Source organism: Oncorhynchus nerka, linkage group LG16, assembly GCF_034236695.1.
Source record: "Oncorhynchus nerka isolate Pitt River linkage group LG16, Oner_Uvic_2.0, whole genome shotgun sequence".
Classification (NCBI taxonomy): domain Eukaryota; kingdom Metazoa; phylum Chordata; class Actinopteri; order Salmoniformes; family Salmonidae; genus Oncorhynchus; species Oncorhynchus nerka.
Window position 1 is genome coordinate 14,292,591 of NC_088411.1, and position 27,203 is coordinate 14,319,793.

The following is a 27,203-nucleotide window of genomic DNA, read 5'->3' on the forward strand; positions in this document are numbered from 1 at the left end:
AGAGAACATTTCCTAGAGAGGACACAGTACTGTATCTCCTGCTACACCGAGGTTGTTAAAGGAAGAGGAAAAGGCTTCAGAACTGAACTAACACAGATCCTCTACAGACCGAGAAAGCGGACACACAGCTCCAGAGTGAGTACAGATGAAAGACTTCCAATATTAGTCAAGGAAATACAGGGCCCTGCTCCTAATATTTAACCTGGCTTTTTTGTGAAAGAGAATATGTTGTTAATGAGTGACCTAGATAATAAATACATGAACATCTTTATTACAGGTGGTAGTAAACAAACAGTCAAAGGAAATCTAGTTGCCACATCTAGAAATGGCAGAGGTAAAACAACAGAACATATTGCCCCCCCTCATCCCCTATCCTGAGGGGATGACAGATGAAAAGGAAAAGAAAATATATAAAAAAAAGATTTTGCAGGGAAAGCCAGAGACTTTATATCGTGATGAAAGAAAAAAGGCTCCATGCGACCTCATTTTCTACACAACAAATGTTTCTATATGGGAAGAGGAAATACTGAAACACTATCCTGAGGGAAAACAGTGGGATGAAAGATCTAAGGAATATTTCAAACAACTGAAAACGAAGGCAGGCACTATAAATGTGTATTATACTACTGGGATAATCATGGTGCAGGATAATAGTGAGACGTTAATGATATTCCCAAATGATTTCCCAGCCTTGAGAGAGCGAGTGAGACAGAGCGTCGGGACGACAGAGGATGTCTTGAAGAAAATGGCAGAGCTAGGCATTGAGGAAAGAGGAGAGCAGAGGAAAAGAGAGAGCGAGGACATAAAAGAGGAAGACATAAAACAGGAAGCTATAAAGGTGGAAATAAAGGAAGAGGTGGAAGGAGGTAACGGGAAGCACTAAACATTCCAGGGCAGATCAGAAGAGAAACATTATTTTACGGGATGTATAATTTGACGAACAGTTATAATAAAGCCTGCTGTTCCTCTCACCTTATTATTTGAATGTTGTATCTTTTACCTTTTAATGTTTGTTTTTTGAGCTTGTATGAAAAATGCATTCATAAGTGCTCACCATCATCATTATCTTGCTTTGGTTATAGTTTATCACTTTCCCAATAATAAAGGTGCTTAAAGCAAAAAGGTGGTGGTCCCTGTGAATTTCCCCAGCAATATGTGTTTCATTTTGTTTCAAAATGTGTGTTCTAAAATGTATCAAGATTTTAAACGCAATTCTAATAAAGTTTGATTTAACAAGTGTCAGGAGTCAGTGTCACGAACCGGCTCAAAGCCCGTAACAAAGGGAGACAACGTGGAGATAAGGATTAACAAAATATATATTTATTAACTAAAGCAACTAAGGAAAATATACAATGGTGTGTGTAATCAGTAGTGTAAGTGAGTGTTTTGCATGCATGAATGTGATAATGCAGGGTGTTGAAAGGTGCTGTCGCAAACAACCCAAAAACCACCAAGAAACACAACAAAATCCATAAAGGTGTCTGCATGGAGAGAGTCTCTTCCATGAATGTGGAAGAGGTCTATTTATCCTGGGAGACACCTGGCCCAGGTGTTTCCCATGAAGCTGACGACCCTCCCAACTCCGCCCCCCGGCATCCTAATAAGGAAACAAGAACAAAGACATAATACGGCAGACAGAGTGGGAGGGTCGTCACATCAGGACGTACTATATGTACAGTACCCTGCCCCCATATCCCAATTTTTGCCACCTGTAAGTGAGAAACCTACATGACAAGTACTGACCATGTATTGTGTTCCCTATGGTTAAAGAACAGAGCAGAAGCGCTGAACTCTCTGTTCAGAACTCAGACCTACAGGTTATGGAACATTTGCTCTTTTAGTATTTCTGCAGTATGTTTCCTCAAGGAGAAGGCTTCCCACTTCTATGTCAAAGATAATGCAACAAAAACACTTTAGTGAATACTACAGTAATGTGCCCAAAAACACAACCGTAAACACTACAGGATACTACAGTCCGCAAAAACACTACAGTACACTACAAGCGGTCTTTTGTTAGATAACAGGAGCCAGGTACGAGATAACGTATCGAGCATGAGCGCATAGATATTCTTCACAGCAAGTTACATCTATCAACTGGAGCGCCCTGGGGCTGGTACCAGCTCGTACGACAACAATCAATAATAGGCTGGGTGAGTCTAAACCACGCCCATTCTCTACGAACACTGTTTACATACATCTTGTCAGTTCTCTGTTCTGCCCTGCGTGGTATTACAGTGAGCCCGTATATACGAAAGTTGCATAGTATATAATCGGTGACTCATTGTTATATTTATCCTGATACCAGATTCGAATTTACGCAACTCTAACAGTATTCACTGTAGTGTTTCTGCAGACTCCAGTCCGCAAAAAACTCTATGGTGAAATGGAGAGGTGAGTCCCTGGATGACTCTTTTCCAGTCGCTAGTGAAAGTCTACACACACCTTGCACTGTCTGCACTGTCCTGCCTGAAGGAATTATCTGTGTAGGTCACACTACTTCTAGAAGGGGCACTGGCACTCTGGATCAGATCAAATGGTGTTTTGTCACGTGCCGAAAAAACAGACTTTAGAGTGAAACGTTTACTTACAAGCTGGGAAACCATTTGATTAAAGAGTGACTGTCCCTAAAAAGCAAGTAACGCTTTGAAAACAGCTTATGTGGCATCGATATGAGTCAGAAACCTTTTGACTACAAAGGGGCCTCCTGCGTGGCGCAGTGGTGTAAGGCACTGCTACAGTGCTATAGGTGTCACTACAGACCCGGGTTCGATCCCGATCCAGCAGGAAGGACAGGCACTAACAGCCATCTTGGCTGACTGTTGGTAGCAGTCCTTCTCTGTACCAACCCACAGCATGTAGGTATGATTAGGTGCCTGTTACTGCTGTAAACCCAGGTTTACCCTGTTAGTGCTGTTAGCTCGGAGATTACCCCTCAGCCTCTGCTGGGTAGGACCATTGTCCTCTGGTCTGATGGAACAATAATATAACTTTTTGGCCATAATGACCATTTGTTACAGTGGGGCAAAAAAGTATTTAGTCAGCCACCAATTGTGCAAGTTCTCCCACTTAAAAAGATGAGGCATGTATTTTTCCTCATATGTACACTTCAACTATGACAGACAACATGAGGGAAAAAAATCCAGAAAATCAAATTGTAGGATTTTAATGAATTTATTTGCAAATTATGGTGGAAAATACGTATTTGGTCACCTACAAACAAGCAAGATTTCTGGCTCTCACAGACCTGTAACTTCTTCTTTAAGAGGCTCCTCTATCCTCCACTCGTTACCTATATTAATGGCACCTGTTTGAACTTGTTATCAGTATAAAAGACACCTGTCCACAACCTCAAACAGTCACACTCCAAACTCCACTATGGTCAAGACCAAAGATCTGTCAAAGGACACCAGAAACAAAATTGTAGACCTGCACCAGGCTGGGAAGACTGAATCTGCAATAGGTAAGCAGCTTGGTTTGAAGAAATCAACTGTGGGAGCAATTATTAGGAAATGGAAGACATACAAGACCACTGATAATCTCCCTTGATCTGGGGCTCCATGCAAGATCTCACCGCATGGGGTCAAAATGATCCCAGAACCACACGGGGGGACCTAGTGAATGACCTGCAGAGAGCTGGGACCAAAGTAACAAAGCCTACCATCAGCAAGGGCATTGAAGATTAAACGTGGCTGGGTCTTTCAGCATGACAATGATCCCAAACACACCGCCCGGGCAACGAAGGAGTGGCTTCGTAAGAAGCATTTCAAGGCCTAGCCAGTCTCCAGATCTCAACCCCATAGAAAATCTTTGGAGGGAGTTGAAAGTCTGTGTTGCCCAGCAACAGCCCCAAAACATCACTGCTCTAGAGGAGATCTGCATGGAGGAATGGGCCAAAATACCAGCAACAGTGTGTGAAAACCTTGTGAAGACTTACAGAAAACGTTTGACCTCTGTCATTGCCAACAAAGGGTATATAACAAAGTATTGAGAAACTTTTGTTATTGACCAAATACTTATTTTCCACCATAATTTGCAGTAAATTCATTACAAATCCTACAATGTGATTTTCTGGATTTTTTTTCTTCTAATTTTGTCTGTCATAGTTGAAGTGTACCTATGATGAAAATTACAGGCCTCTCATCTTGTTAAATGGGAGAACTTGCACAATTGGTGGCTGACTAAATACTTTTTTGCCCCACTGTATGTTTGGAGGAAAAAGAGGGATGCTTGCAAGCCGAGGAACACCATCCCAACCGTGAAGCTGGGGGTGGCAGAATCATGTTGTGGGGGTGCTTTGCTGCAGGAGGAGCTGGTGCACTTCACAAAATAGATGGCGTCATGAGGACGGAAAATTATGTGGATATATTAAAGCAACATCAAGACATCAATCAGGTAGTTAAAGCTTGGTCGCAAATGGGTCTTCCAAATGGACAATAACCCCAAGCATACTTCCAAAGCTGTGGCAAAATGGCTTAAGGCCAACAAAGTCAAGGTATTTGAGTAGACAACACAAAGCTCTGACCTCAATCCTATAGACAATTTGTGGGCTGAACTGAAAAAGCGTGTGTGAGCAAGGAGGTCTACAAACCTGACTCAGTTACACCAGCTCTGTCAGGAGGAATGGGCCAACATTCACCCAACTTATTGTAGGAAGCTTGTGGAAGCCTACCCGAAATGTTTGACCCAAGTTAATTTAAAGGCAATGCTACCAAATACTAATTGAGTGTATGTAAACTTTTGACCCACTAGGAATGTGATGAAAGAAATAAAATCTGAAATAAATCATTCTGACAAATTATTCTGACATTCTTAAAATAAAGTGGTGATCCTCACTGGCGTAAAACAGGGAATGTTTACTAGGATTAAATATCAGGAATTGTGAAAAACTGAGTTTAAATGTATTTGGCTCAGGTGTATGTTAACTTCCGACTGTATAATATCAATTGTGAATGATGCCCAGCTTGTGTGCAGTAAGGCAAGAAACGCATGCCTTTTTTTGTGACTTTTTCGACTCATAGTCCCACACCTCATGTAGCCTTGCCCATAGGCCTATGTTTTGATAAGGTTTGTATCACAACTAAAGTGGCCAAATAACTTCTTACAATTAAGCACATTAGGCTCTACACCCATTGTAAAGCGGATTAACTGGCATACTGTACATACGCAGCACGTGAGTTTCAAGTTTGGGGAAGATCATTTTCACCATAAAAATACACTTTTAATCACTTTACCCCTACCTACATGTACAAATTACCTCGACTAACCTGTACCCCCGCACATTGACTCTGTACCAGTACCCCCTGCATGTAGCCTCATTATTGTTATTTTATTGTGCTACTCAAGAAAATATTAACTAAATAAACTAAACTCTATTTATTGAACTGCATTGTTGGTTAGGGGCTTGTAAGAAAGCATTTTATGGTAAGGTTGTATTCGGCGCATGTGGCTAATTTGATTTCTAATAAAAGCATGACATGGATAATCGGATTTGCGGTCACTTTTGAGATTGGTGTTTTCCTGCTAATGGAAAGTTTGCGCTTATAGCCTACTGCAATGTGAGCATTGCTGCACTTATAATGTCACGAAATAGAGCAATAGTTTATCAACATTTTAAGCTAAACGTTCTAAATCTGTTGTGTCAGCCACATTGCTTAAAACATATATTTTGAAGCTAGTGGTTGTATTAATTTGGGATCTATCCCATCCCACAACTGCCCCAGACTTGTTTGGAATATTTATTTCTTGCACAGAATAGAATAGGTAAACTTTTGTACTATGGGGTATAGTAGATTGATATAGGCTAGTGTTTTTGCTGTTTGTTAGGCCGACCCATCTTGTTGGCTGATGAAAAGTAAATATGGACAGTTCTTCTAATATCTCCAATATGCTCCAATATGTGTATGTCTTCACTTGTAGCCTGTGAGAAAAAGCCAATCATGTGAAGGAGAGCCACTTGAGTGAGAGGTGCTTTGGATCATGCAGCCGGGAGAAGGGAATTATAATGATTATATTCACCCCAAGGGCACAACAGCCACTGCCCGCAAAAGGCATGGCTTTTTTTTTAGGGGGCATTATGGTCACACAAAGGGGATACCGCAGGACATTTGAGGAATTATTAAGTGCTTGTCAAAATGTGAATGAGAGCCTGATGAAGTGTGTACAGCCTGCGCAAACAAATAAAAGCAGAGTTGAACAGTTTTGAACAAATTTAATTTCTTCCAAAATGAAGGAGAAGCAAGACCGAAATAGAGACAGAGATTGTCATTTCTTTTTCAGTTTCACTTACTTAGCTAGCAAATGCAGCTAGCTAGTTTAGCCTACGGAAACACCCTGCTTAAACAGAGGGATGCTATGACTTTCCACCACAACACGAACTCTTCCATGTCAAGGTAAGCTTTTGGTATTACTAATTTATTGCCACAGACTCGCCGGTGTCACTGCTTACTGACTGTACACTAATATTACTGCAGGCTTACTAATGCCTTAATTCTATTAGCTATGCTGACTATGATGTTACTTTAGATAATATGGTGACAACGATGTACGCTTTGTTTAGCGGTTTGGCTTGGAAAGGTTTTTTCGCCAGGTCACATACAGCTGATGTGTTGGCATTGAAGTCCACAAGCGAAGGGAAGAGGTGAGAGGAGGAGAGCGCATGGATGCGAGAAGGAATACAACGTGGCTGCTATGAAAGTGACCTGTGTTTACGCGTGATTAGGGGTGTATTCATTCTGCCGATTCTGTTGAAAAACGTTTCTTAAACGGAAGAAAACCGGGTAAGCACACATTAATTTGTTCAATATCAACTCTCGTTTGCAGCTGTTGGACTAATGATTACACCCTATATCAGCTAGATGCAGGTAAGAGAGTGCAAGGCGGTATTGAATGGCACTGTCTGTCACCTCAAACCTGTGTGCACCTACATTGTAGACTTTCATTCGTAGGCTAGGTTGTAGCAACCTCATGATGGGTATAGGGAAAATTTGAGTATCATGTAGTAGCCTAAACCTATCGCTGTTACATTGAACTGGGTGAATGGAATATGTCATCCAGTCATCCAATATGCTGTAATAGAAATAAGGTAATGCTCATAAATCATCTTCCTTTCTCTTAAATGGCACTGACCATAAACGGTTGCATTCATGAGTTTTATTGGCAAATGTCAAAACCTGATAAAAATGAATTTATATGAATGCTGTAAGTACAGAAATGGTTTGCTCAGTAGGATATGAATATGCAACTAGTCAGTGACAACTGTGGAGTACTAATGAATGCAGAAGAAATAGACTAATTCAATGGCACAACCAATAAGTCTGTAGGTCAAACGTGATGTTGAATACAATGTTTAAAAGGGGGTAGAGGTCAAAATCGTGATGGTGTCTCATTGAGTTAATTACCGTGAAACACACTTAAAGAGGAGCAAACACTTTTGTAGTTTCTATTAGTTTCATAAATACAATCCCGTCTCTTACACTCTAGGTCGCAATGCTGGGTCGGGGCCCTTCCCAATGGTGGACGTCCCAGACCACCACCATCACACCCTTGGCTCCGTCATCTTTGCTGTAGGCAACACAGGCATGGTGGGAAACTTCCTCATCATGTACACCTTCTGCAGGTAATAACCATCAACCAATCAACCAATATGGGTGCTATATCACTTTGTCGATACCACCTTTAATAGGCTTGTTATGAAACAGGTATGCACCTTCATTAGAATGCTGTCGTGTTTCTTTAACCCATCAGTCTAAGCTGTGGGGGGGGGGGGGGGTGTTCGACTAAGCTACATGGAAGTATTGAACAAATATATAAAATACAAAAAATTGATGAAAAAGTATTTCTGGCCCTACTGCTATAAGCCCACACAAATGCCTTAAATAACAGATTCACTACATGGAACAACAGATAATCCCCCAAATATATCAAAAGGAAGTTTGTTCTGAAGTGTGTCTCCTATGGCTGAGAGATACACTACATGACCAAAAGCTCGTCGAAAATCTCATTCCAAAATCATGGATATTAATATGGAGTTGACCCCCTTTTACTGCAATAACAGCCTCCGCTTTTCTGGGAAGGCTTTGCACTAGATGTTGGAACATTGCTGCGAGCACTTGCTTCCATTCAGCCACAAGAGCATTAGTGAGGTCGGGCACTGATGTTGGGCGATTAGGCCTGGCTCGCAGTCGGCGTCAGGGCTCTGTGCAGGCCAGTCAAATTCTTCCACAACAATCTCGAATCTCGCAAGGGGGCATTGTCATGCTGAAACAGGAAAGTGCCTTCCCCAAACTGTTGCCACAAAGTTGGAAGCACAGAATCATCTCAAATATCATTGTCCACTGTAGCGTTAAGATTTCCCTTCACTGAAACTAAGCGGCCTATGCATTCGGACAGATAGCGTTCAACTGGCATCCGCCAAACCATCCGTCGGATTGCCAGATGGTGAAGTGTGAATCATCACTCCATCATCATTTGCCAGCATCTTACCACCCTCCATCCCACTGCTGGCTTGCTTCTGAAGCTAAGCAGGGTTGGTCCTGGTCAGTCTCTGGATGGGAGACCAGATGCTGCTGGAAGTGGTGTTGGAGGGCCAGTAGGAGGCACTCTTTCCTCAGGTCTAAAAAAATATCACAATGCCCCAGGGCAGTGATTGGGGACGCTAGGGTGCCATCTTTCGGATGGGACGTTAAACGGGTGTCCCGACTCTCTGAGGTCATTAAAGATCCCATGGCACTTATCATAAGAGTAGGGGTGTTAACCCTGGTATCCTGGCTAAATTCCCAGGCTGTCCCTCATACCATCATGGTCACCTAATCATCCCCAGCTTACAATTGGTTCATTCATCCCCCTCCTCTCCCCTGTAACTATTCCCCAGGTTGTTGCTGTAAATGAGAATATGTTCTCAGTCAACTTGCCTGATTAAATAACGGATGAAAGAAAATAACTCCTGAGAACATGATTCCAGGGTCCAACGGTGGCGAGATTTACACCACTCCTGCTGATGCTAGGCATTACACATTGTGATCTTAGGCTTGTGTTATGGTTGCTCGGCCATGAAAACCCATTTCATGAAGCTCCCGACGAACAGTTATTGTGCTGACGTTGCTTCAAGAGGCAGTTTGGAACTTGGTAGTAAGGTTTACATCCGAGAACAGACTATTTTGACATGCTACATTCTTTAGCACTCGGAGAGTCCCGTTCTGTGAGCTTGGGCGGCCTACCACTTAGCGGTTGAGCAATTGTTGCTACTAGATGTTTCCACTTCTCAATAACAGCACTTACAGTTGACCGGGGCAACTCTAGCAGGGCATACATTTGACAAACTAACTTGTTGGAAATGTGGCATCCTATGACAGTGCCATGGTGAAAGTCACTGTGCTCTTCAGTAAGGCCATTCTACTACCATTCACTTAGGTAGTCTTTTTGTGAAGTATTCAGTAATAGAAGTTGAACGCTACAACCATGTCTCTGTCACTAACAAACAGTCATTGGTGGGTATCTCTCATCTTAATTTGAAAGGCATGCTGGGAAATATATAGCTTATCCACCCTACAGTGTTAAAACAACACCTCCAGTGTTTTTTATTTATTATTTAAAAATATATATTTTATTTTTGGGGGGTAGATCAGCTTTAAAATGTGCAATATGCAGGTCACTGGTTGCAAAAATTCTAATAGTTTGCCTAATTTCAGTTATACCATCTAAACTCCTGTTAAATATCCTTTAAATAACCAAAAGTATTATATTTTCAGCTGTTTGAAGCTGGTATACAAAACCGAAAGTAAAAACTTAAACAGGAAGCATAGAAATAGCTCACATAGAACAGGTCTACCGCTTCTTAGATTTTCTTTCAATGAGTGACAGATTTATAATTCAAATTTCTATGTGAATTTGGTCAGGTCATCGAAAAGTGACATATTGCAGACAGATTGTAGGATCTATCAATTGAATTGTTTGCATAATTTCTAATCCCTCTAATTTAAAAAATATTTGTATATATACTTTTCCCCCCTTCCCTACCATAATTGGAGTAAACTAACGGCGAACAATACTTCTACTGCTACCTCCAATGTCCACAGATTAACCCATCTTTCCCAGTATAATTCCATTTTGCTATTTCCTTTTGCAATAAATCCATTTTACTATGATAATTTACAAAGGTCCTGAACCTCTCTATTTGTATTTTCTTTCCGATATTGCCCTAAAAATAAATACCCAAAAGTATCATGATATTTACCATTAACTGATTGTGGTTTTTCAGATCCCCTAACAATACTGTTTGACATAACAACCATTCCTGGACCTGACTCTGAAAACGAGCCACCGATGGACAGTACCAGAAATGATGTTCTATTGATTCTGTTTCCTTATGGCAGTCTGAACAAGGCTGACTGTTCAATGCTGTTGAGCATCCTTTTTGTAGCAAGTATTTGATACAATATCTTAAATTTAAACGAACAGATTGATGGGTCAATTGTTCTTTTATTACACTGCTTAAAAAAATAAAGGGAACACTTAAACAACACAATGTAACTCCAAGTCAATCACACTTCTGTGAAATCAAACTGTCCACTTAGGAAGCAACACTGATTGACAATACATTTCACATGCTGTTGTGCAAATGGAATAGACAACAGGTGGAAATTATAGGCAATTAGCAAGACACCCCAAATAAAGGAGTGGTTCTGCAGGCGGTGACCACAGACCACTTCTCAGTTCCTATGCTTCCTGGCTGATGTTTTGGTCACTTTTGAATGCTGGCGGTGCTTTCACTCTAGTGGTAGCATGAGACGGAGTCTACAACCCACACAAGTGGCTCAAATAGTGCAGCTCATCCAGGATGGGACATCAATGCGAGCTGTGGCAAGAAGGTTTGCTGTGTCTGTCGGCGTAGTGTCCAGAACATTGAGGCGCTACCAGGAGACAGGCCAGTACATCAGGAGACGTGGAGGAGGCCGTAGGAGGGCAACAACCCAGCAGCAGGGCCGCTACCTCCGCCTTTGTGCAAGGAGGAGCACTGCCAGAGCCCTGCAAAATGACCTCCAGCAGACCACAAACGTGCATGTGTCTGCTCAAATGGTCAGAAACAGACTCCATGAGGGTGGTATGAGGGCCCGACGTCCACAGGTGGGGGTTGTGCTTACAGCCCAACACCGTGCAGGACGTTTGGCATTTGCCAGAGAACACCAAGATTGGCAAATTCGCCACTGGCGCCCTGTGCTCTTCACAGATGAAAGCAGGTTCACACTGAGCACATGTGACAGACGTGACAGTCTGGAGATGCTGTGGAGAACATTCTGCTGCCAGACCTGAATCCAATTGAGCACAATTGAGCACATTTGGGACATCATGTCTCGCTCCATCCACCACAGACTGTCCAGGAGTTGGCGGATGCTTTAGTCCAGGTCTGGGAGGAGATCCCTCAGGAGACCATCCGCCACCTCATCAGGAGCATGCCCAGGCGTTGTAGGGAGGTCATACAGGCACGTGGAGGCCACACACACTACTGAGCCTCATTTTGACTTGTTTTAAGGACATTACATCAAAGTTGGATCAGCCTGTAGTGTGGTTTTCCACTTTTATTTTGAGTGTGACTCCAAATCCAGACCTCCATGGGTTGATAAATTTGATTTCCATTGATAGTTTGTGTGATTTTGTTGTCAGCACATTCAACTACGTAAAGAAAAAAGTATTTATTAAGTATATTTCATTCATTCAGATCTAGGATGTATTATTTTAGTGTTCCCTTTATTTTTTTGAGCAGTGTATGTCAGTTCATAGACCCAATGCCAAGGTATTGGGACAACAAAAACATGTTACCATCTGACTTGAATTTTATAACGTGTTGCTGTCAAACCTTTTGACTTTAATTGAAGCTGATGTTTTGATTTATACTAATCATTTTATGATTTTCAATGGGTGGCAGACAGACTAACTAGCTAATCAACTAGCCCACATGGCGAACACTATATATACAGTTTTTCCATTGTTGAGAGGTTAGCTTTTCCAGGCTAGCACTGTGTTAACCATCCATGGGCAGCAAGTAACCTAGCATTTAGAGAGGCAAGCTGGCGGATTGCCAGTTCGAATCTCGGGTCTGACATGAAAAATCTGTCTGAAAATGAGCTGGCAACCATAGGGTTTCTGGTATCAAATCATATATGCAATTGCCTGCCGTTGTGCCCTTGAGCAAGGCAATTAACCCCCCACGACAACAGCTCCCTGGGTGCCCAGTGTGGCAGCATCCGCACCTCTCCAAAAACGTCATGTACACAGTGCCGTGAAAAAGTCTTTGCCCCCTTTCTAACGTTTGCATATTTTTGATCAGATCAAACACACAATCAAGTCTACATGAAAATGGATAGTTTTGGATTGGCCTGGTCATGTTGTGGCAGGACTTGAAACGAGCAGTTCATGCTGGAAAACCCACAAATGTCGCAGATTTGAAAGCAGTTCTGCATGAAAGAGTGAGCCAAAATTCCCCCACAGCGATGTCAGAGACTGATCAACAACTACAGGAAGCATGTGGTTGCAGTCATTGCAGCTAAAGATATTTAGTATGTCCGTAAACACTTGCACATGATCTGAGGACGCGGCTAGGGATGCCGTCTGGGCCGGCAACCTTGCGAGGGTTAACACTCTTAAAATGTCTTACTCATGTCGGCCATGGAGAAGGAGAGCCAAAAGTCCTTGTTAGCAGGCTGTGTCCGTGGCACTGTGTGTGTTTAGCTTGAACGTGTTTAGCTTGCCGGAAGCAAGATGTCCACGACGTGGCTGGTTTTCCCTTTGTAGACCGTGATTGTCTGTAAGACCCTGCCACGTATGTCTCAAGTCTGAGCCGTTAAATTGCGACTCCACTTTGTCTCTGTACAGACTTTTAGCCTGTTTGATTGCCTTATGGAGGGAATAACTACACTGTTTGTATTCGGCCATATTCACAGTCACCTTGCCATGGTTAAATGCGGTGGTTAGCACTTTCAGTTTTGCGCGAATGCTGCATTCTAGCCACGGTTTCTGTTTTTTCTAGTTTAATAGTCACAGTGGGAACGACTATACACTTCATGATGAACTCAGTCACCGTATCCGTGTATTCCTCAATGTTATTCTCAGAGGCTACCCGGAACGTATCCCAGTCCACATGATCAAAACAATCTTGAAGCATGGATTGCAATTGGTCAGACCAGCTTTGAAAATACTTTAACAGGGGTACTTCCTGTTTGAGTTTCTACCTAAATGGAGTACTGATCAGATTTGCCGAAGGGAGGGCGGGGGAGGGTATTGTAGGCATTCTGTAGCAGTAGTCCAATGTTTTACCAGCGCGAGTACTACAGTCAATGTGTTGGTAGAACTTCAGTAGTGTTTTCCTCAAACCTACTGTGTTAAAATCCCCAGCTACTATAAATGCAGCCTCAGGATATGTGGTTTCCAGCTTGCATGAAGTCCAGTGTAATACTTTGAGGGCCGTCGTGGTATCGGCTTGAGGGGGAAAATACACGGCTGTTACTATAACCGACGAGGTAATACAGTCAGCATTTGAGTGTGAGGTATTCTAGGTCAGGTGAACAAAAGGACTTGAGTTTCTGTATGTTATCACAGTCACACCATGAGTAGTTAATCATGAAACATACACCCCCGCCTTTCTTCTTCCCAGAGGGTTGTTTATTCCTGTCTGTGCAATGCACTGAGAACCCAGATGGCTGTATGGATGGGGACAGTATATCTCAAGAGAGCCATGTTTCTGTGAAAAAGAGTGTTACCATCTCTGATGTCTCTCTGGAAGGAGATCCTTGCCCTGAGCTTGTCTACATTATTATCCTGTGACTGAACATTAGCGATGAATATACTATGAAGCAGTGGATGGTGTGTATGCCTCCTGAGTCAGATTAAAAGTCCACTCTGAATACCTCTTGTCCGCTGGCTGTGTTTTGGAGCAGCCTCCGCAATAAGCTCAATTGCCCTGGGGGGTACGAACAAATGATCCAATTCGGGAAAGTAGTATTTCTGGTCGTAATGCTTGGGGAGTAACCGACTGTATGTAGTAGAGGTTGACCGATTATGATTTTTCAACACCGATACCAATTATTGGAAGACCAAAAAAAAGCAGATACCGATTAATCAGCCGATTTGATAAAAAATGTGTATATACAGTGCCTTGCGAAAGTATTCGGCCCCCTTGAACTTTGCGACATTTTGCCACATTTCAGGCTTCAAACATAAAGATATAAAACTGTATTTTTTTGTGAAGAATCAACACCAAGTGGGACACAATCATGAAGTGGAACGACATTTATTGGATATTTCAAACTTTTTTAACAAATCAAAAACTGAAATATTGGGCGTGCAAAATTATTCAGCCCCCTTAAGTTAATGTTCTTAAGGTGATTCCACAGATTGGTGGTATTTCTTGATTTAGCCGTTGCTGACCCCATGCTTATCTTTATCACAAATAAGACACCTTGCTATCCCTGGTGCCAATTCCATGTAATAGTCCCACACTGGTGCTCTGCTTTTCTCTGCCATCTGTAAAACACACACACAGCTCTGAAGTGACAATGTTACTGGAGAGTCTGCTTAGGAGACAAATACTCTCAACTGTTTGAGTACAAATATAGTTTAAGTTGCCTGTGATGAATGTTGAAAACAAAAACTGTAATTTCTATATGCAGGAAATCCTATTTTAATAATGGACATGGTAAGAATTGACTACCAAAGTGCGAGTCATAATTCCCATGACACCTAGCAAAATCTGGAAAGCGGTTCCTTCATTAATTTATTCCATAGGATATTTTTAGATTCACTTAAAATAAGGTCTGTGTTTCGTGTAGGCTTACACCACTGTGCCAATGTTATAACTGTGTAGATATCCATAGGACAAGGTAACTCTGATCAATATTGGCTAAATATCTAGAGTTTTTTTCCCTCTGGTTGCATATGTGACATGCTGGTAGAAATGAGGTAAAACAGATGTAAGTTTGCCTGCATTAAAGTCCCCGGCCACTAGGAGCTCTGCTTCTAGATGAGCATTTTCTTGTTTGCTTATGGCCTTATAGAGTTGGTTGAGTGCGGTCTTAGTGCCAGCATCGGTTTGTGGTGGTAAATAGACGGCTACGAATAATATAGAGGAGTACTCTCTTGGTAGATAGTTTGGTCTACAGCTTATCATAAGGTTCTCTACCTCAGACTTCTTTAAAATGAGACATTGCGCACCAGCTGTTATTGATAAATAGACACACATCCCCACCCCTCGTCTTACCAGACGTAGCTTCTCTGTCCTGCTGGTACATGGAAAAGCCCGCCAGCTCTATATTGTCCATGTCGTCTTTCAGCCACGACTCAGTGGAACATCAGATATTACAGTTTTTAATGTCCTGTTGGTAGAATAATCTTGATCGTAGGTCATCGATTTTATTTTCCAATGATTGCACGTTGGCCAATAGAACGGATGGAAGTGGGAGATTACTCGCCCCCCTACAAACTCCCATTTTCTTCACGTAAATGATGGGGTTCCCGAGAAATCAGTATATCCTTCACGCAGTGGTGTAAAGTACTTAAGTAAAAATACTTTGAAGTACTACTTAAGTCGTTTTTGTTTTGTATCTGTACTTTACGTTACTATTTTTATTTTAGACAATTTTTACTTTACTACATTCCTAATGAAAAGTATGTACTTTTTACTCCATACATTTTCCCTGACATCCAAAAGTACTCGTTACATTTTGAATGGTTAGCAGGACAGGAAAATGGTCCAATTCATGCACTTATCAAGAGAACATCCCTGGTAATCTACTGCCTCTGATCTGGCGGACTCACTAAACACAAATGCTTTGTTTGTAAATGATGTCCGAATGTTGGAGTGTGCCCCTGGCTATCCGTAAATAAATTTAAAAAACAAGAAAATGGTTACTTATATTGCTTAAATATAAGGAATGTGAAATTATTTATACTTTTACGTTTGTCATGTAATATTTTAAATTTGATATAACTGCCTTAATGTTGCTGATCCAAGGAAGAGTGGCAGCAGCTAATGGGGATCCTTAATAAATACAAATATGCATTCGCTCTCAAGGAAGTCTGAGGGAGTCCATCTCTGTAGCAACCAGGCGTCTTGCCAATGGCACAGAGCAAAAATACTATTGAAGAGCAACTCACACTGCCACCACTAGTGGGAGCCATACTCCACTGGTGAGCAAGAGTCAGCCTCACCCGTGGGCTGCTCGCTAAGAGAGTAGACAACTGGTGCACAATCTTGCCTGGGGTCCTATCCACAGTTACCAAGGGCTACAGACTCAGGTCTATTGGAGGAAGTTAACTTTTGCGTGCTCAAGCCGAACGTACTGTCCCATTCTATTCGTCCAGGCGACTGGTTCAAGTCATTTATCAGAAATTGACAAAGAGGGGAAAAAAAGAGAATAATGAAAATGTGCATGTAGGATTACTAATCCCCTTCCTCCCTCTCCTTCCCCCTCTCTCCCCATCCCTGTCTCCTCTACCTTCACTCTCTCTTTCCCCTCCTCTCTCTCTCTCCCCCCGTACCTCCCTCTCTCTCTCTCTCTCTCTCTCTCTCTCTCTCTCTCTCTAGGAGTAAGAGTTTGCGTACTCCGGCCAACATGTTCATTATTAACCTGGCGTTAACAGACTTCCTCATGTGTGTGACTCAGACCCCCATCTTCTTCATCAACAGCATGCATAACAGGTGGATCTTTGGAGAAAAAGGTAACCATAGTTATGAAGGTAACACCTTAGGAGAGAAGGGCAAATTACTTATTGGAGGTTTAATGTCAACTAATGAAGTCTACAAAGGGAAACCCAGCAATGAGCTGTCCAGCGAAGCAGAACTCCCAAATTACTATTTTTCACTGACTACCCACACTTACTAGACTTTATATACACACCATATACACAGTCACTCACACACACACTACACTGTTACTCCCACACATTCAAACACTACGTACGCGCACACACTTAACACACACACACACATACAGACACAACACAACACAAACATACATGCACACACACTTCTGTTGCAGTTAGGTGAATTATGGCCCATTCCTCCTGACAGAGCTGCAACTGAGTCGGTTTTGTAGGCCTCCTTGCTCGCACACACTTTTTCAGTTCTACCCACACATTTTCTTTAGGATTGAGGTTAGGGCTTTGTGATGGCCACTCCAAAATCTTGACTTTGTTGTCCTTAAGCCATTTTGCCACAACTTTTGAAGTATGCTTGTGGTCATTGTCCATTTGGAATAACCATTTGTGACCAAGCTTTAACTTCCTGACTGATGTCTTGAGATGTTGCTTCAATATATCCACATACTTTCCCTCCTCATGGTGGCATCTATTTTGTGAAGTGCACCAGTCCCTCCTGCAGCAAAACACCCCCACAACATGATTCTGCCACCCCCGTGCTTCAGGGTTAGGATGGTGTTCTTCAGCTGCAAGCCTCCCCCTTTTTCCTCCAAACATAACGATGGTCATTATGGTAAACTGTTCTATTTTTGTTTCATCAGACCAGAGGACATTTCTCCAAAAAGTGTGTTCTTTGTCCCCACGTGCAGTTGCAAACCGTAGTCTGGCTTTTTTATGGCGGTTTTGGAGCAGTGGCTTCTTCCTTGCTGAGCGGCCTTTCAGGCTATGTTGATATAGGACTCGTTTAACTGTGGATATAGATACTTTTGTACCTGTTTCCTCCAGCATCTTCACAAGGTCCTTTGCTGTTGTTCTGTGATTGATCTGCACTTTTCGCACCAAAGTACGTTCATCTCTAGGAGACAGAAAGCGTCTCCTTCCTGAGCGGTATGACAGCTGCATTGTCCCATGGTGTTTATACTTGCGTACTATTGTTTGTACAGATGAATGGGGTACCTTCAGGCATTTGTAAATTGCTCCCAAGGATGAACCAGACTTCTGGAAGTCTACCATTTTTTTCTGAGGTCTTGGCTGATTTCTTTTGATTTTCCCATGATGTCAAGTGAAGAGGCACTGATTTTGAAGGTAGACCTTGAAATACATCCACAGGTACACCTCCAATTGACTCAAATGATGTCAATTAGCCTATCAGAAGCTTCTAAAGGCATGACATAATTTTCTGGAATTTTCCAAGCTGTTTAAAGGCACAGTCAACTTAGTGTATGTAAACTTCTGACCCACTGGAATTGTGATCCAGTGAAATATAAGTTGGAATTGTTGGAAAAATGACTTGTGTCATGCACAAAGTAGATGTCCTAACCGACTTGCCAAAACTATAGTTTGTTAACAGCAAATTTGTGGAATGGTTGAAAAACGAGTTTTAATGACTCCAACTTAAGTGTACGTTAACTTCCGACTTTAACTGTAGGTGCACCGGTCGAGAGAATTTTGAGTAATCAAGGTGACAGTGACACTTTCAATACCGTCTTGCACACTCTTGCCTGCATCCAATTGATCTAGATTGTAATCTTTAGTGCAACAATTGCAAATGAGAGTTTCTATTGGAGAAATTCAGGTATGTTTATCCCCGTTTGGTTCTGTTTGCTTCCATTTAAGAAATGTTTTTCAACGGAATCGGCGGAATGAATACACCCCCAGTCACACGCAAACAACTATGAAATAACACATATGGAATCAGTTAAGAACTAATTCTCATTTACAAGGACAGCCTACTCACCCCTCCCCAACAGGAATGTGAACCCCAGTCTCCTACTTTCCCCGCAAACACATCTGGTTAATAAAATAATGATAAAAAACACTCTTTCAAAATGCAATGTTGATTTAGTTATGGATCCATAACGAATTACTATGGGAATAAATATCACTGATTTACCGAAATATTGGAACAAAGTTGTCTAATGAAGGCAAACCATTTAGAATCCTCCAATCCTGTAGCCTACTCCCAACTGTCACGTTGTACAGCGCCATATTTTCCATTCCATTCTAACGGAACCCTGAGGGTTTTGTCTTGTCATGGAATAGAAGCACCATAATAATATTCAAATTAATTAAGCAAGTACCAGTCAAATGTTTGGACACACCTACTCATTCCAGGATTTTCTATATATTTACTATTTTCTACATTGTAGAATAATAGTGAAGACATCACAACTATGAAATAACACATGTGGAATCAGTTAAGAACAAAGACAGCCTCCTCCTTCCTCCCTGTTGGGGGATTGAACCCTGGTCTCCCGTCCGCACGATACAGGGACTTTTTTTAGCTAAATAGCCCAGTACTGTACTGCCGACCGACATGTTGTTCAGCGCCATATTTTCAGTTCCATTCTAACGGAAACCGTAAGGGTTTCGTTTTTTTTCTTCTTTTTTTCTGAATAGAAACACCATAATATTAAAACTAGTTAGGGATAGGCGGAACGCAAATGTCTCAACTGGCCAATTGCCAGGGAAAATGCAGAGCGCCAGATTCAAATAAAATACTATAAAATTCAAACTTTTCATTAACCTCTTAAGTCGACCCTCTACTTTTTTGAACATTCTGTTAAAAATCGCGCAACATTTCAGCGCCCTGCTACTCATGCCAGGAATATAGTATATGCATTTGCTTAGTCTGTGTGGATAGAAAACACTCAGACGTTTAAAAAACTGGTTAAATCACTGCTGTGGCTTTACCAGAACGGCATTTACATCGAAAAGCACAGGAAAAACTGATCACTGAAAATGGGAAAATATATCCATGCGCTACTTGATCCCATTGATAAAGGTGAACCACAATTAATTGACTGAGGTTGCAGTACCTACAGCTTCCACACGGTGTCTAGAGTCTTGTCATTTCCCTTCTAGTTTTTTCTTGGTCAAACACATGCAGGACACCGTATCTCCTCCGGTCTAGGACCGGATATTTTCGTTGAGTTTCTAGCCGGACATTTTTCCAGACGGACAGCTAATGATCTTTACATCGCCTCCTGATGAATTTTATCGCTTATTAACGTTTACTAATACCTAAAGTTGCATTACAAACGTATTTCGAAGTGTTTTGTGAAAGTTTATCGTCGACTTTTTGAATTTTAAAAAATGACGTTACGTTTTGAAACAATGTTTTTTTCGTTTATCACACAGTCTACATATAACGATATCTAGGCTTTATATGGCCCGATTTAATCGAAATAAAGACCCAAATAGTGTTTATGGGACATCTAGGAGTGCCAACAAAGAAGATGGTGAAAGGTAATGAATGTTTTCTATTTTATTGTGCGGTTTGTGTAACGCCGAAATGCTAATTATTTTGTTTACGTCCCCTGTGGGTCTTTTGGGGTGTTGCATGCTATCAGATAATAGCTTCTCATGCTTTCGCCGAAAAGCATTTTAAAAATCTGACTTGTTGCCTGGATTCACAACGAGTGTAGCTTTAATTCGATACCCTGCATGTGTATTTTAATGAACTTTTGAGTTTTAACTAATACTATTAGCATTTAGCGTAGCGCATTTGCATTTCCAGAGCTCTAGTTGGGACGCAAGCGTCCCGAGTAGAAGCAACAGGTTAAATCACACATGTAAGATACTCAATTAAAGCTACACTCGTTGTGAATCCAGCCAACATGTCATATTTAAAAAATGCTTTTCGGCAAACGCATAAGAAGCTATTATCTGATAGCCTGCACCATCTGCACCAGCAGTAAACAAAGGAGTTAGCATATTTCAACCCTGCAGGCGCTACACAAAATGCTGAAATAAAATGTAAAACATGCATTACCTTTGAGCTTCTTTTGTTGGCACTCCAATATGTCCCATAAACATCACAATTGGTCCTTTTGTTCGATTAATTCCATCCATATATATCCAAAATATCCATTTATAAAGCTCGTTTGATCTAGAAAAGAACAGCTTACAAAAAACGCAACGTCACTACAAAATATTTCATAAGTTGCCTATAAACTTTGCCAAAATATTTCAAACTACTTTTGTAATGCAACTTTAGGTATTTTTAAATGTTAATAATCGAGCAAATTGTAGACTGGGCAGTCTGTGTTCAATACAGGAATGAAAACAAACAAGCCCACTTTTCACGTCTTGCGCAACTCACAAAAGTGTACCCAGTTCCTAGTTAGCCTACTTCTTCATTGCACAAAGGAATAACCTCAACCAAATTCCAAAGACTGGTGACATCCAGTGGAAGCGGTAGGAACTGAAAACAGGTTCCTAAGAAATATCCCTTGGCAATAACAAGTTGGAACAGAGAGAGGCAAAAAAAATTGATTCTGAACAGTTAGTCCTCGGGGTTTTGCCTGCTACATAAGTTCTGCTATACTCACAGACATGATTCAAACAGTTTTAGAAACTTCAGAGTGTTTTCTATCCAAATATATGAATAATATGCATATCTTATATTCTTGGCATGAGTAGCAGGAAGTTGAAATTGGGCATGCTATTTATCCAAAAGTGAAAATTCTGCCCCCTAGGCCCAAGAGGTTAATCTAATGAATTAAGCCAAATTTCTTAAACTCAATCCCATATACTATGTTATTACAAAAAAGTTTTAAAAAATTCTCTGGCAATGCCAATACGCAATACTATCAAATGCTTCTCAAAGATGCCCTCTGAGGGTCAAACTAGCAATAACTTGCAGTAACAGAAAAAAAATGTTTGAGAATTAAATGACGTGCCACAGAATGCTGCGGCAGCATGCAAGGTGTGCCGCAGTATGACGCAACTTTTAATGGAGGAACCACTATAGTTCACTTTCATAGCAGCCACATAAAAACAGTAGGATCACTTTCATCATTGTATATATAATTCCTTCTCACAACTATATACGCACTCTCCTCTCACCTTTTCACTTCGCTTGTGGACATCAGTGCACAACACATCACTCGGTGGCAATAAATTAATAAAACCAAAAGCTTACCTTGACTTGAAAGTGTTCCAGTGTTAGATAGCCATAGCCAGTTAGCTAACATCCCTCTCCGTTTGAGCCGGGTGTTTTCTTTTAAGCTAAACTAGCTAGCTACATTTGTTAGCTAAGTGAAAGTGAAAGTAAAAAAAATACAACCAAATATAGCTAGCTCTCTCTCTTATCTATCTTGCTTCTCCTTAATTTTTTAAGACATTAATTTGTTCAAAACTGTTCAACTATTGTGTTTCTCTACCTTTGAGTCAAATACACATGTTATGCACTGCAGCGCTAGCTAGCTGTAGCTTATGCTTTCAGTACTAGATTCATTCTCTGATCCTTTTATTTGGTGGACAACATGTCAGTTTATGCTGCAAGAGCTCTGTTAGGCTGGAGGACATCCTCCGGAAGTTGTCATAATTACTGTGTAAGTCTATGGAAAGGAGTGAACCATGAGCCTTCTAGGTTTTGAATTGAAGTCAATGTACCAGGAGGAGGACGGAAACTAGCTCTGGATTGATTGGATTGAAATGCAGCCCCTGCAAATAAACAGATCTCTTGCCGAAACTGACAGATTTTGATAGGGATTTTTTTATTTATTATATTACTTATATTGAGGTTAGGGTTAGGAGTTAGGTTAAGGTTTAGGAGAAGGGTTAGCTAACATGCTAAGAAGTTGCAAAGTAGCTAAAAAGTAATATGTCGTTTCAAAGCTGCTAAATTGTTGTCCATGATGCGATTTCAACCCTCAACCTTTGGGTTGCTAGACGTTCACATTATATGCTTACCCAGTTTTTCCTGATCTGGTAGTAGGCTAACCAACTCCGGACCCTAGTTGTAGCGTATGACATCAGCTGTAAAATAAACATATTTTTCTATGGGCTATTATGGGAGCAGATTATGCTTCTATTCAGTAATGGTACTGTTATTTTAGTATTTTATTAGGATCCCCATTAGCTGTTGCGAAAGCAGCAGCTACTCTTCCAGGGGGCCCACACAATATAAAACATGACACAATACAGAACATAAATGAACAAGAACGGCTCAAGGACAGAACTACATACATTTGGTCATATGGTTTAAAACAAACAACAGCAAAAAAAACACCTGGACAAACATTGCCCAAGGGAGGATGAAAACATTAGAACTCTTTACACAGACCGAGACAGCAACTGCAGTTGGACAAAAAAAAGAACAGGTCTGAGCTCCGCTGTATGCAGGATTGCATCGTGTAGGCCTATATATCTGTAATTAAAAAGGTTCTCATACAGTATGTCATCACTACTGTAATGACTGATTCATTCCAGTCAATCATTTTGGATGAAAAAGGCCTATCCACCATAAGTGTGACTATAAACCACATTTGATCACTTTCACATTTTCTCAGAACACAAATAAATTGGCCTATTTTAGGCTATAGATACATATAGATACATGCTAGTTTCCCCTGGCCAGGCCTGGATGGGATCAGAGTGCATAGGCTACCTGCAGCTGTGGTTGTTGTCAACAGTTGAGCAGACTGAAGCACAGATTATTGTGCACATTGACAAAGCAATTTATATATTTTTTGGGGTGGTGGGTATGGGCTCATAATAATGGCCAGTATGGTGGGAATGGAATGGCATCAAACATATGGAATCCATGTGTTTGATGTATTTGATACCATTCCACATATTCTGCTCCAGCCATTACCATGAGCCCGTCCTCCCCAATTAAAGAACCACCAACCTCCTGTGCTATAGATAGCATTTGATTACTGCTACAGTGTTATTAGGAATGTTAATCAGATTGGTCCCGCGGTTCTTAATTTTTAGTATTTTTTTCCCCCCTTTTTAATCATTGACATTTTATTTAATTGTTATGCGCTAGTAACATAAGCATTTCACTGCACACGCTATGACACCATGATGCCTAATTGCGTACACAACTAATACATTTGGATTTGATTTAAATCGTTGTGCAACATCATGGGTAAGCTCTGGCCTTCATTTTTCCGCTCGAAAAAGTGGATTTCTACTGGTGTGGCAGTTTAATATGCGTATCTACTCTGTTCCTAGTGACCTCTAATCTCTAACCCTTTAATAGTCTTTACGATGATTAGAAATAGATGTCAGATGGAGTTTTTATACTGTAGATTATACAACCTTAAACCTACCATCAGCTCTCTGGCTCAATGCAATGAATCTTCTCTCTCTCTCTCTCTCTCTCTCTCTCATCCAGGCTGGCAATCAGTAAGTACATCCCATGTATGGGTGTGTTGCTGTGTGTTCCTACCAGAGATCGTTATAGCAGCTTCATGTGCTCCACCCGTCGTTCATCCCTCACCAGTACATCTGACCCTTGCAAGACTGGCAAGTGCCGCTTCTCCTCCCTGTACAACAGTGAATCAGTGAGTCTTCCTGCCTCTCTCTCTTTAAACTTTAGGAACGTTGAGTCCTCTTGGCTCTCCCACCCCTATGATGGGCCAGCTCCCGCTCATCCCAGTCAAAGCTATTCTCTTTCCTGGCACCCCTATGGTGGAATGAGCTTCCCCCTAAATCAGGACAGCTGAGTCCCTGCCCATCTTCTGAAAACTTCTGAAAACATTTCTTATTAACATTGACTTTGTTGGTAGTGGCTTTATCGAGGACACATTTTATGACTGTGATATGTTGTAGTCTTACCTAGCTTTAAGAGGAATGCATTAACTGTCTGCTAACTGACTAAAATGTACATGTAAATGAGTGCAACATCGAACGTATATCTTTGAATTATTTGTTTGTGTGTGTGTGTGTGTGGGGGGGGGGGGTCTCAGGGCCTTACGGAGGCGGAACTCTCCTCTCGTCCGGCCAGTCGTCAGGTGTCTAGTGATGTCACCCAGCTCCACCCTACCTTCTCTCAGAGGTCAAAAGTTCATTGTTCCCTGAAGGTGAAAAGTCCAAACCGCCTCTCAGTCCCCCTCTGACCCTGCTTTCTTCTGCCTGCAACACATCACTGTGAGTGGCAGAATGTGTGTGTGTATCTAGGTATTGAACATAAATATACTGTGTGTTTCACAATCACAATAGTCCACTTAGCTAAAGCTCCCCACTACTTTCTCTCGCCATATAGGAGATGGGACATGTCAGTTTCTTTATTATAGATGTCTATATTTAATCCACACACACACACATACACACACACACACACAATACTCCATTAGTTGTTCTGTAATCTGGTGCTTGTAATCCCCATGTGATGCTTAACATTTACATACATCTATCACATGACCCACATTGCACTGTTAGGGTTTTTGTTCTGTGTGTGTGTGTGTGTGTGTGTGTGTGTGTGTGTGTGTGTGTGTGTGTGTGTGTGTGTGTGTGTGTGTGTGTGTGTGTGTGTGTGTGTGTGTGTGTGTGTGTGTGTGCATGCTGACCATGTCTTTCCTTTCCAGACTCTGACAGAGCCAGAGGACATCTCCATATCTGAAGTCATTGGTTTTACCATTGTCCTTCCTGCTACTGTAAGTATACTGGCCAATAAAACAAGTTTTCTCAATGCCCTGTGCAAATCCTGTAATGATAGTTCTGTCCAGTGGCCTATCCCATTAGTGAGTGCAGACGTATATACATGTACTGTATAGTTTAAACACTTTAGCAATCAACCAGTCAATCAATCAATGAATCAGTTTGACAGTATTATGCCGTGAGAATGACACCACACTGTCTTTCTCTGTTGCAGCTGGAAGATGTCAGAAAGGAAAAGTCTAAAGACATAAGTGGGCGTGTCCCTTCCACATGCCTAAACGACGCGATCCCTGCCATCATCGTCACCTCTATGGAAATCCCCTAAATGGGTGGGGTCTGTTGTGAGAGAACTGCTGGATGTTGTGCAATTGGACAATGTATGACACAGCTCTGTGTGTCTTTCTCTCCTCCTCTACAGGGCTCTACACTACCAGCATGGTATCTAGTGTCTGTGTGTCGTTTCTCTCCTCCTCTAAAGGGCTCTACACTGCCAGCATGGTATCTAGTGTCTGTGTGTGTGTAACAGTATTGCTTCCATCCCGCTCCTCGCCCCAACTTGGGCTTAAACCAGGGACCCTCTGAACACATCATCAACAGTCACCCAAGAAGCATGGTTACCTATCGCTCCACAAAAGCTGCTGCTCCTTGCAGAGCAAGGGAAACAACTACTTCAACGTCTCAGAGCGAGTGACGTCACCGATTTAAACACTAGTAGCACGCACTGCTAACTAGCTAGCCATTTCACACCGTGTGTGTTTTGTATTTGTGGATTTAGAGACGTTTTCCATTGAGCTGTAGAAAACACAATCTGAAAACAGTTTCAGTCGGTGACTTTCCTTTTTATGTTTTTAAACATGGAGGATTGTCAATGTTTTCCTCTCCACATTTTCTCCCTCCTCCTTTTCCCTCCCTCCTCCCCCACTTTCTCTCCTCCCTCCTGAATTTATTTACACAAAGTGTCTGTAGGCTATTTCTCGCCTTCTCCCTGAAGAATACACCGTTTTTCTACCCCTCATGGAATTAAAGGCATTGTGTTGGTATTATTATGGGATCGAGGGAGTTTCTTTTTACAATATTCATTCTTATTTTTTACCGTTCTACATTTCAAGGGAAATGGCAGAATGGGTCACTGTCTATTGCTTATCACCATTTAGACCTGTCACCTAAGTGTGTGTGTGTGTGTGTGTGGGGGGGGGTTAGGGGAGAAGTTTCTACTGTATATGGTCCTAACCCAGTGCCCCAGACAGCACCATATTGATAAGATAATAAAGATATTGTAAGTGTATGTGATAAGGTGAGTGTGTACTCAATTGTTTTAATCGTCATTTCGGCACCATACACGGCCCTGCCCCAATTTAAATGGCACCCTATTCCCTAGTGTACTACTTTTAACAACAGCCCTATGTAGGGAACAGGGTATTATTTGGGACAGTGTATTTCTCTGCTGCGCGTCGACTCTATGGTTGTAAATGATCTCTCTGGTGTGCAAATACAGATTTAGTTGTGGTTCTGAATGTTGATGAGCTGATTGATTTGTAAAGTCTTATATCGATGAACTGATTGATTTATGTCTTGTATTGAGGAAAATAACAACTTTTCAGCTGTTATATATCATTGAAATATTTCCCAAAACCTTTGTTCTAAATTAGGTGAGGGTTTATTGTAGATTTGTGATGGATGTGTAAAACGGTTTATTTTAGTTTTTTAAATGTAATTTTCTAAACAAATGCATTACTGGCAGCTGTGTTTTGTTATCTGGTTGGTTATGGACTATGTACCATCAGCAGTGTATGTGAGTGTTGTGAGAAGTTGGATAGAAAATAAAAGTTTGCTGATGTGGGATCAGGACTTTGAAAATACATCTTGTCATCGGCACAGTGAACAGTACACGTCAGCACTGT

At 41.5% G+C, this 27,203-nt stretch overlaps 1 protein-coding gene across 2 annotated transcripts; it reads left to right on the forward strand.

Moving 5' to 3' along the window:
• The first annotated feature begins 47 nt into the window (after positions 1-47).
• Positions 48-27,142, forward strand: LOC115144080 (melanopsin-A-like). 2 transcript variants are annotated; one of them, XR_010459305.1, is made up of 7 exons: positions 48-135; positions 278-7,615; positions 16,574-16,707; positions 24,038-24,206; positions 24,612-24,792; positions 25,230-25,298; positions 25,517-27,142. XR_010459305.1 is itself a non-coding variant. In XM_065002456.1 (6 exons), the coding sequence occupies exons 3-6, from the start codon at positions 24,066-24,068 to the stop codon at positions 25,625-25,627; spliced, it is 435 nt and encodes a 144-aa protein (XP_064858528.1). In that variant the 5' UTR covers positions 1,232-7,615; positions 16,574-16,707; positions 24,038-24,065; the 3' UTR covers positions 25,628-27,142. The 2 variants fall into 2 exon arrangements, 1 of the variants encoding a protein (XP_064858528.1); XM_065002456.1 differs by lacking the exon at positions 48-135 and having other exon boundaries at positions 1,232-7,615; positions 24,612-24,725.
• Positions 27,143-27,203: the final 61 nt, after the last annotated feature.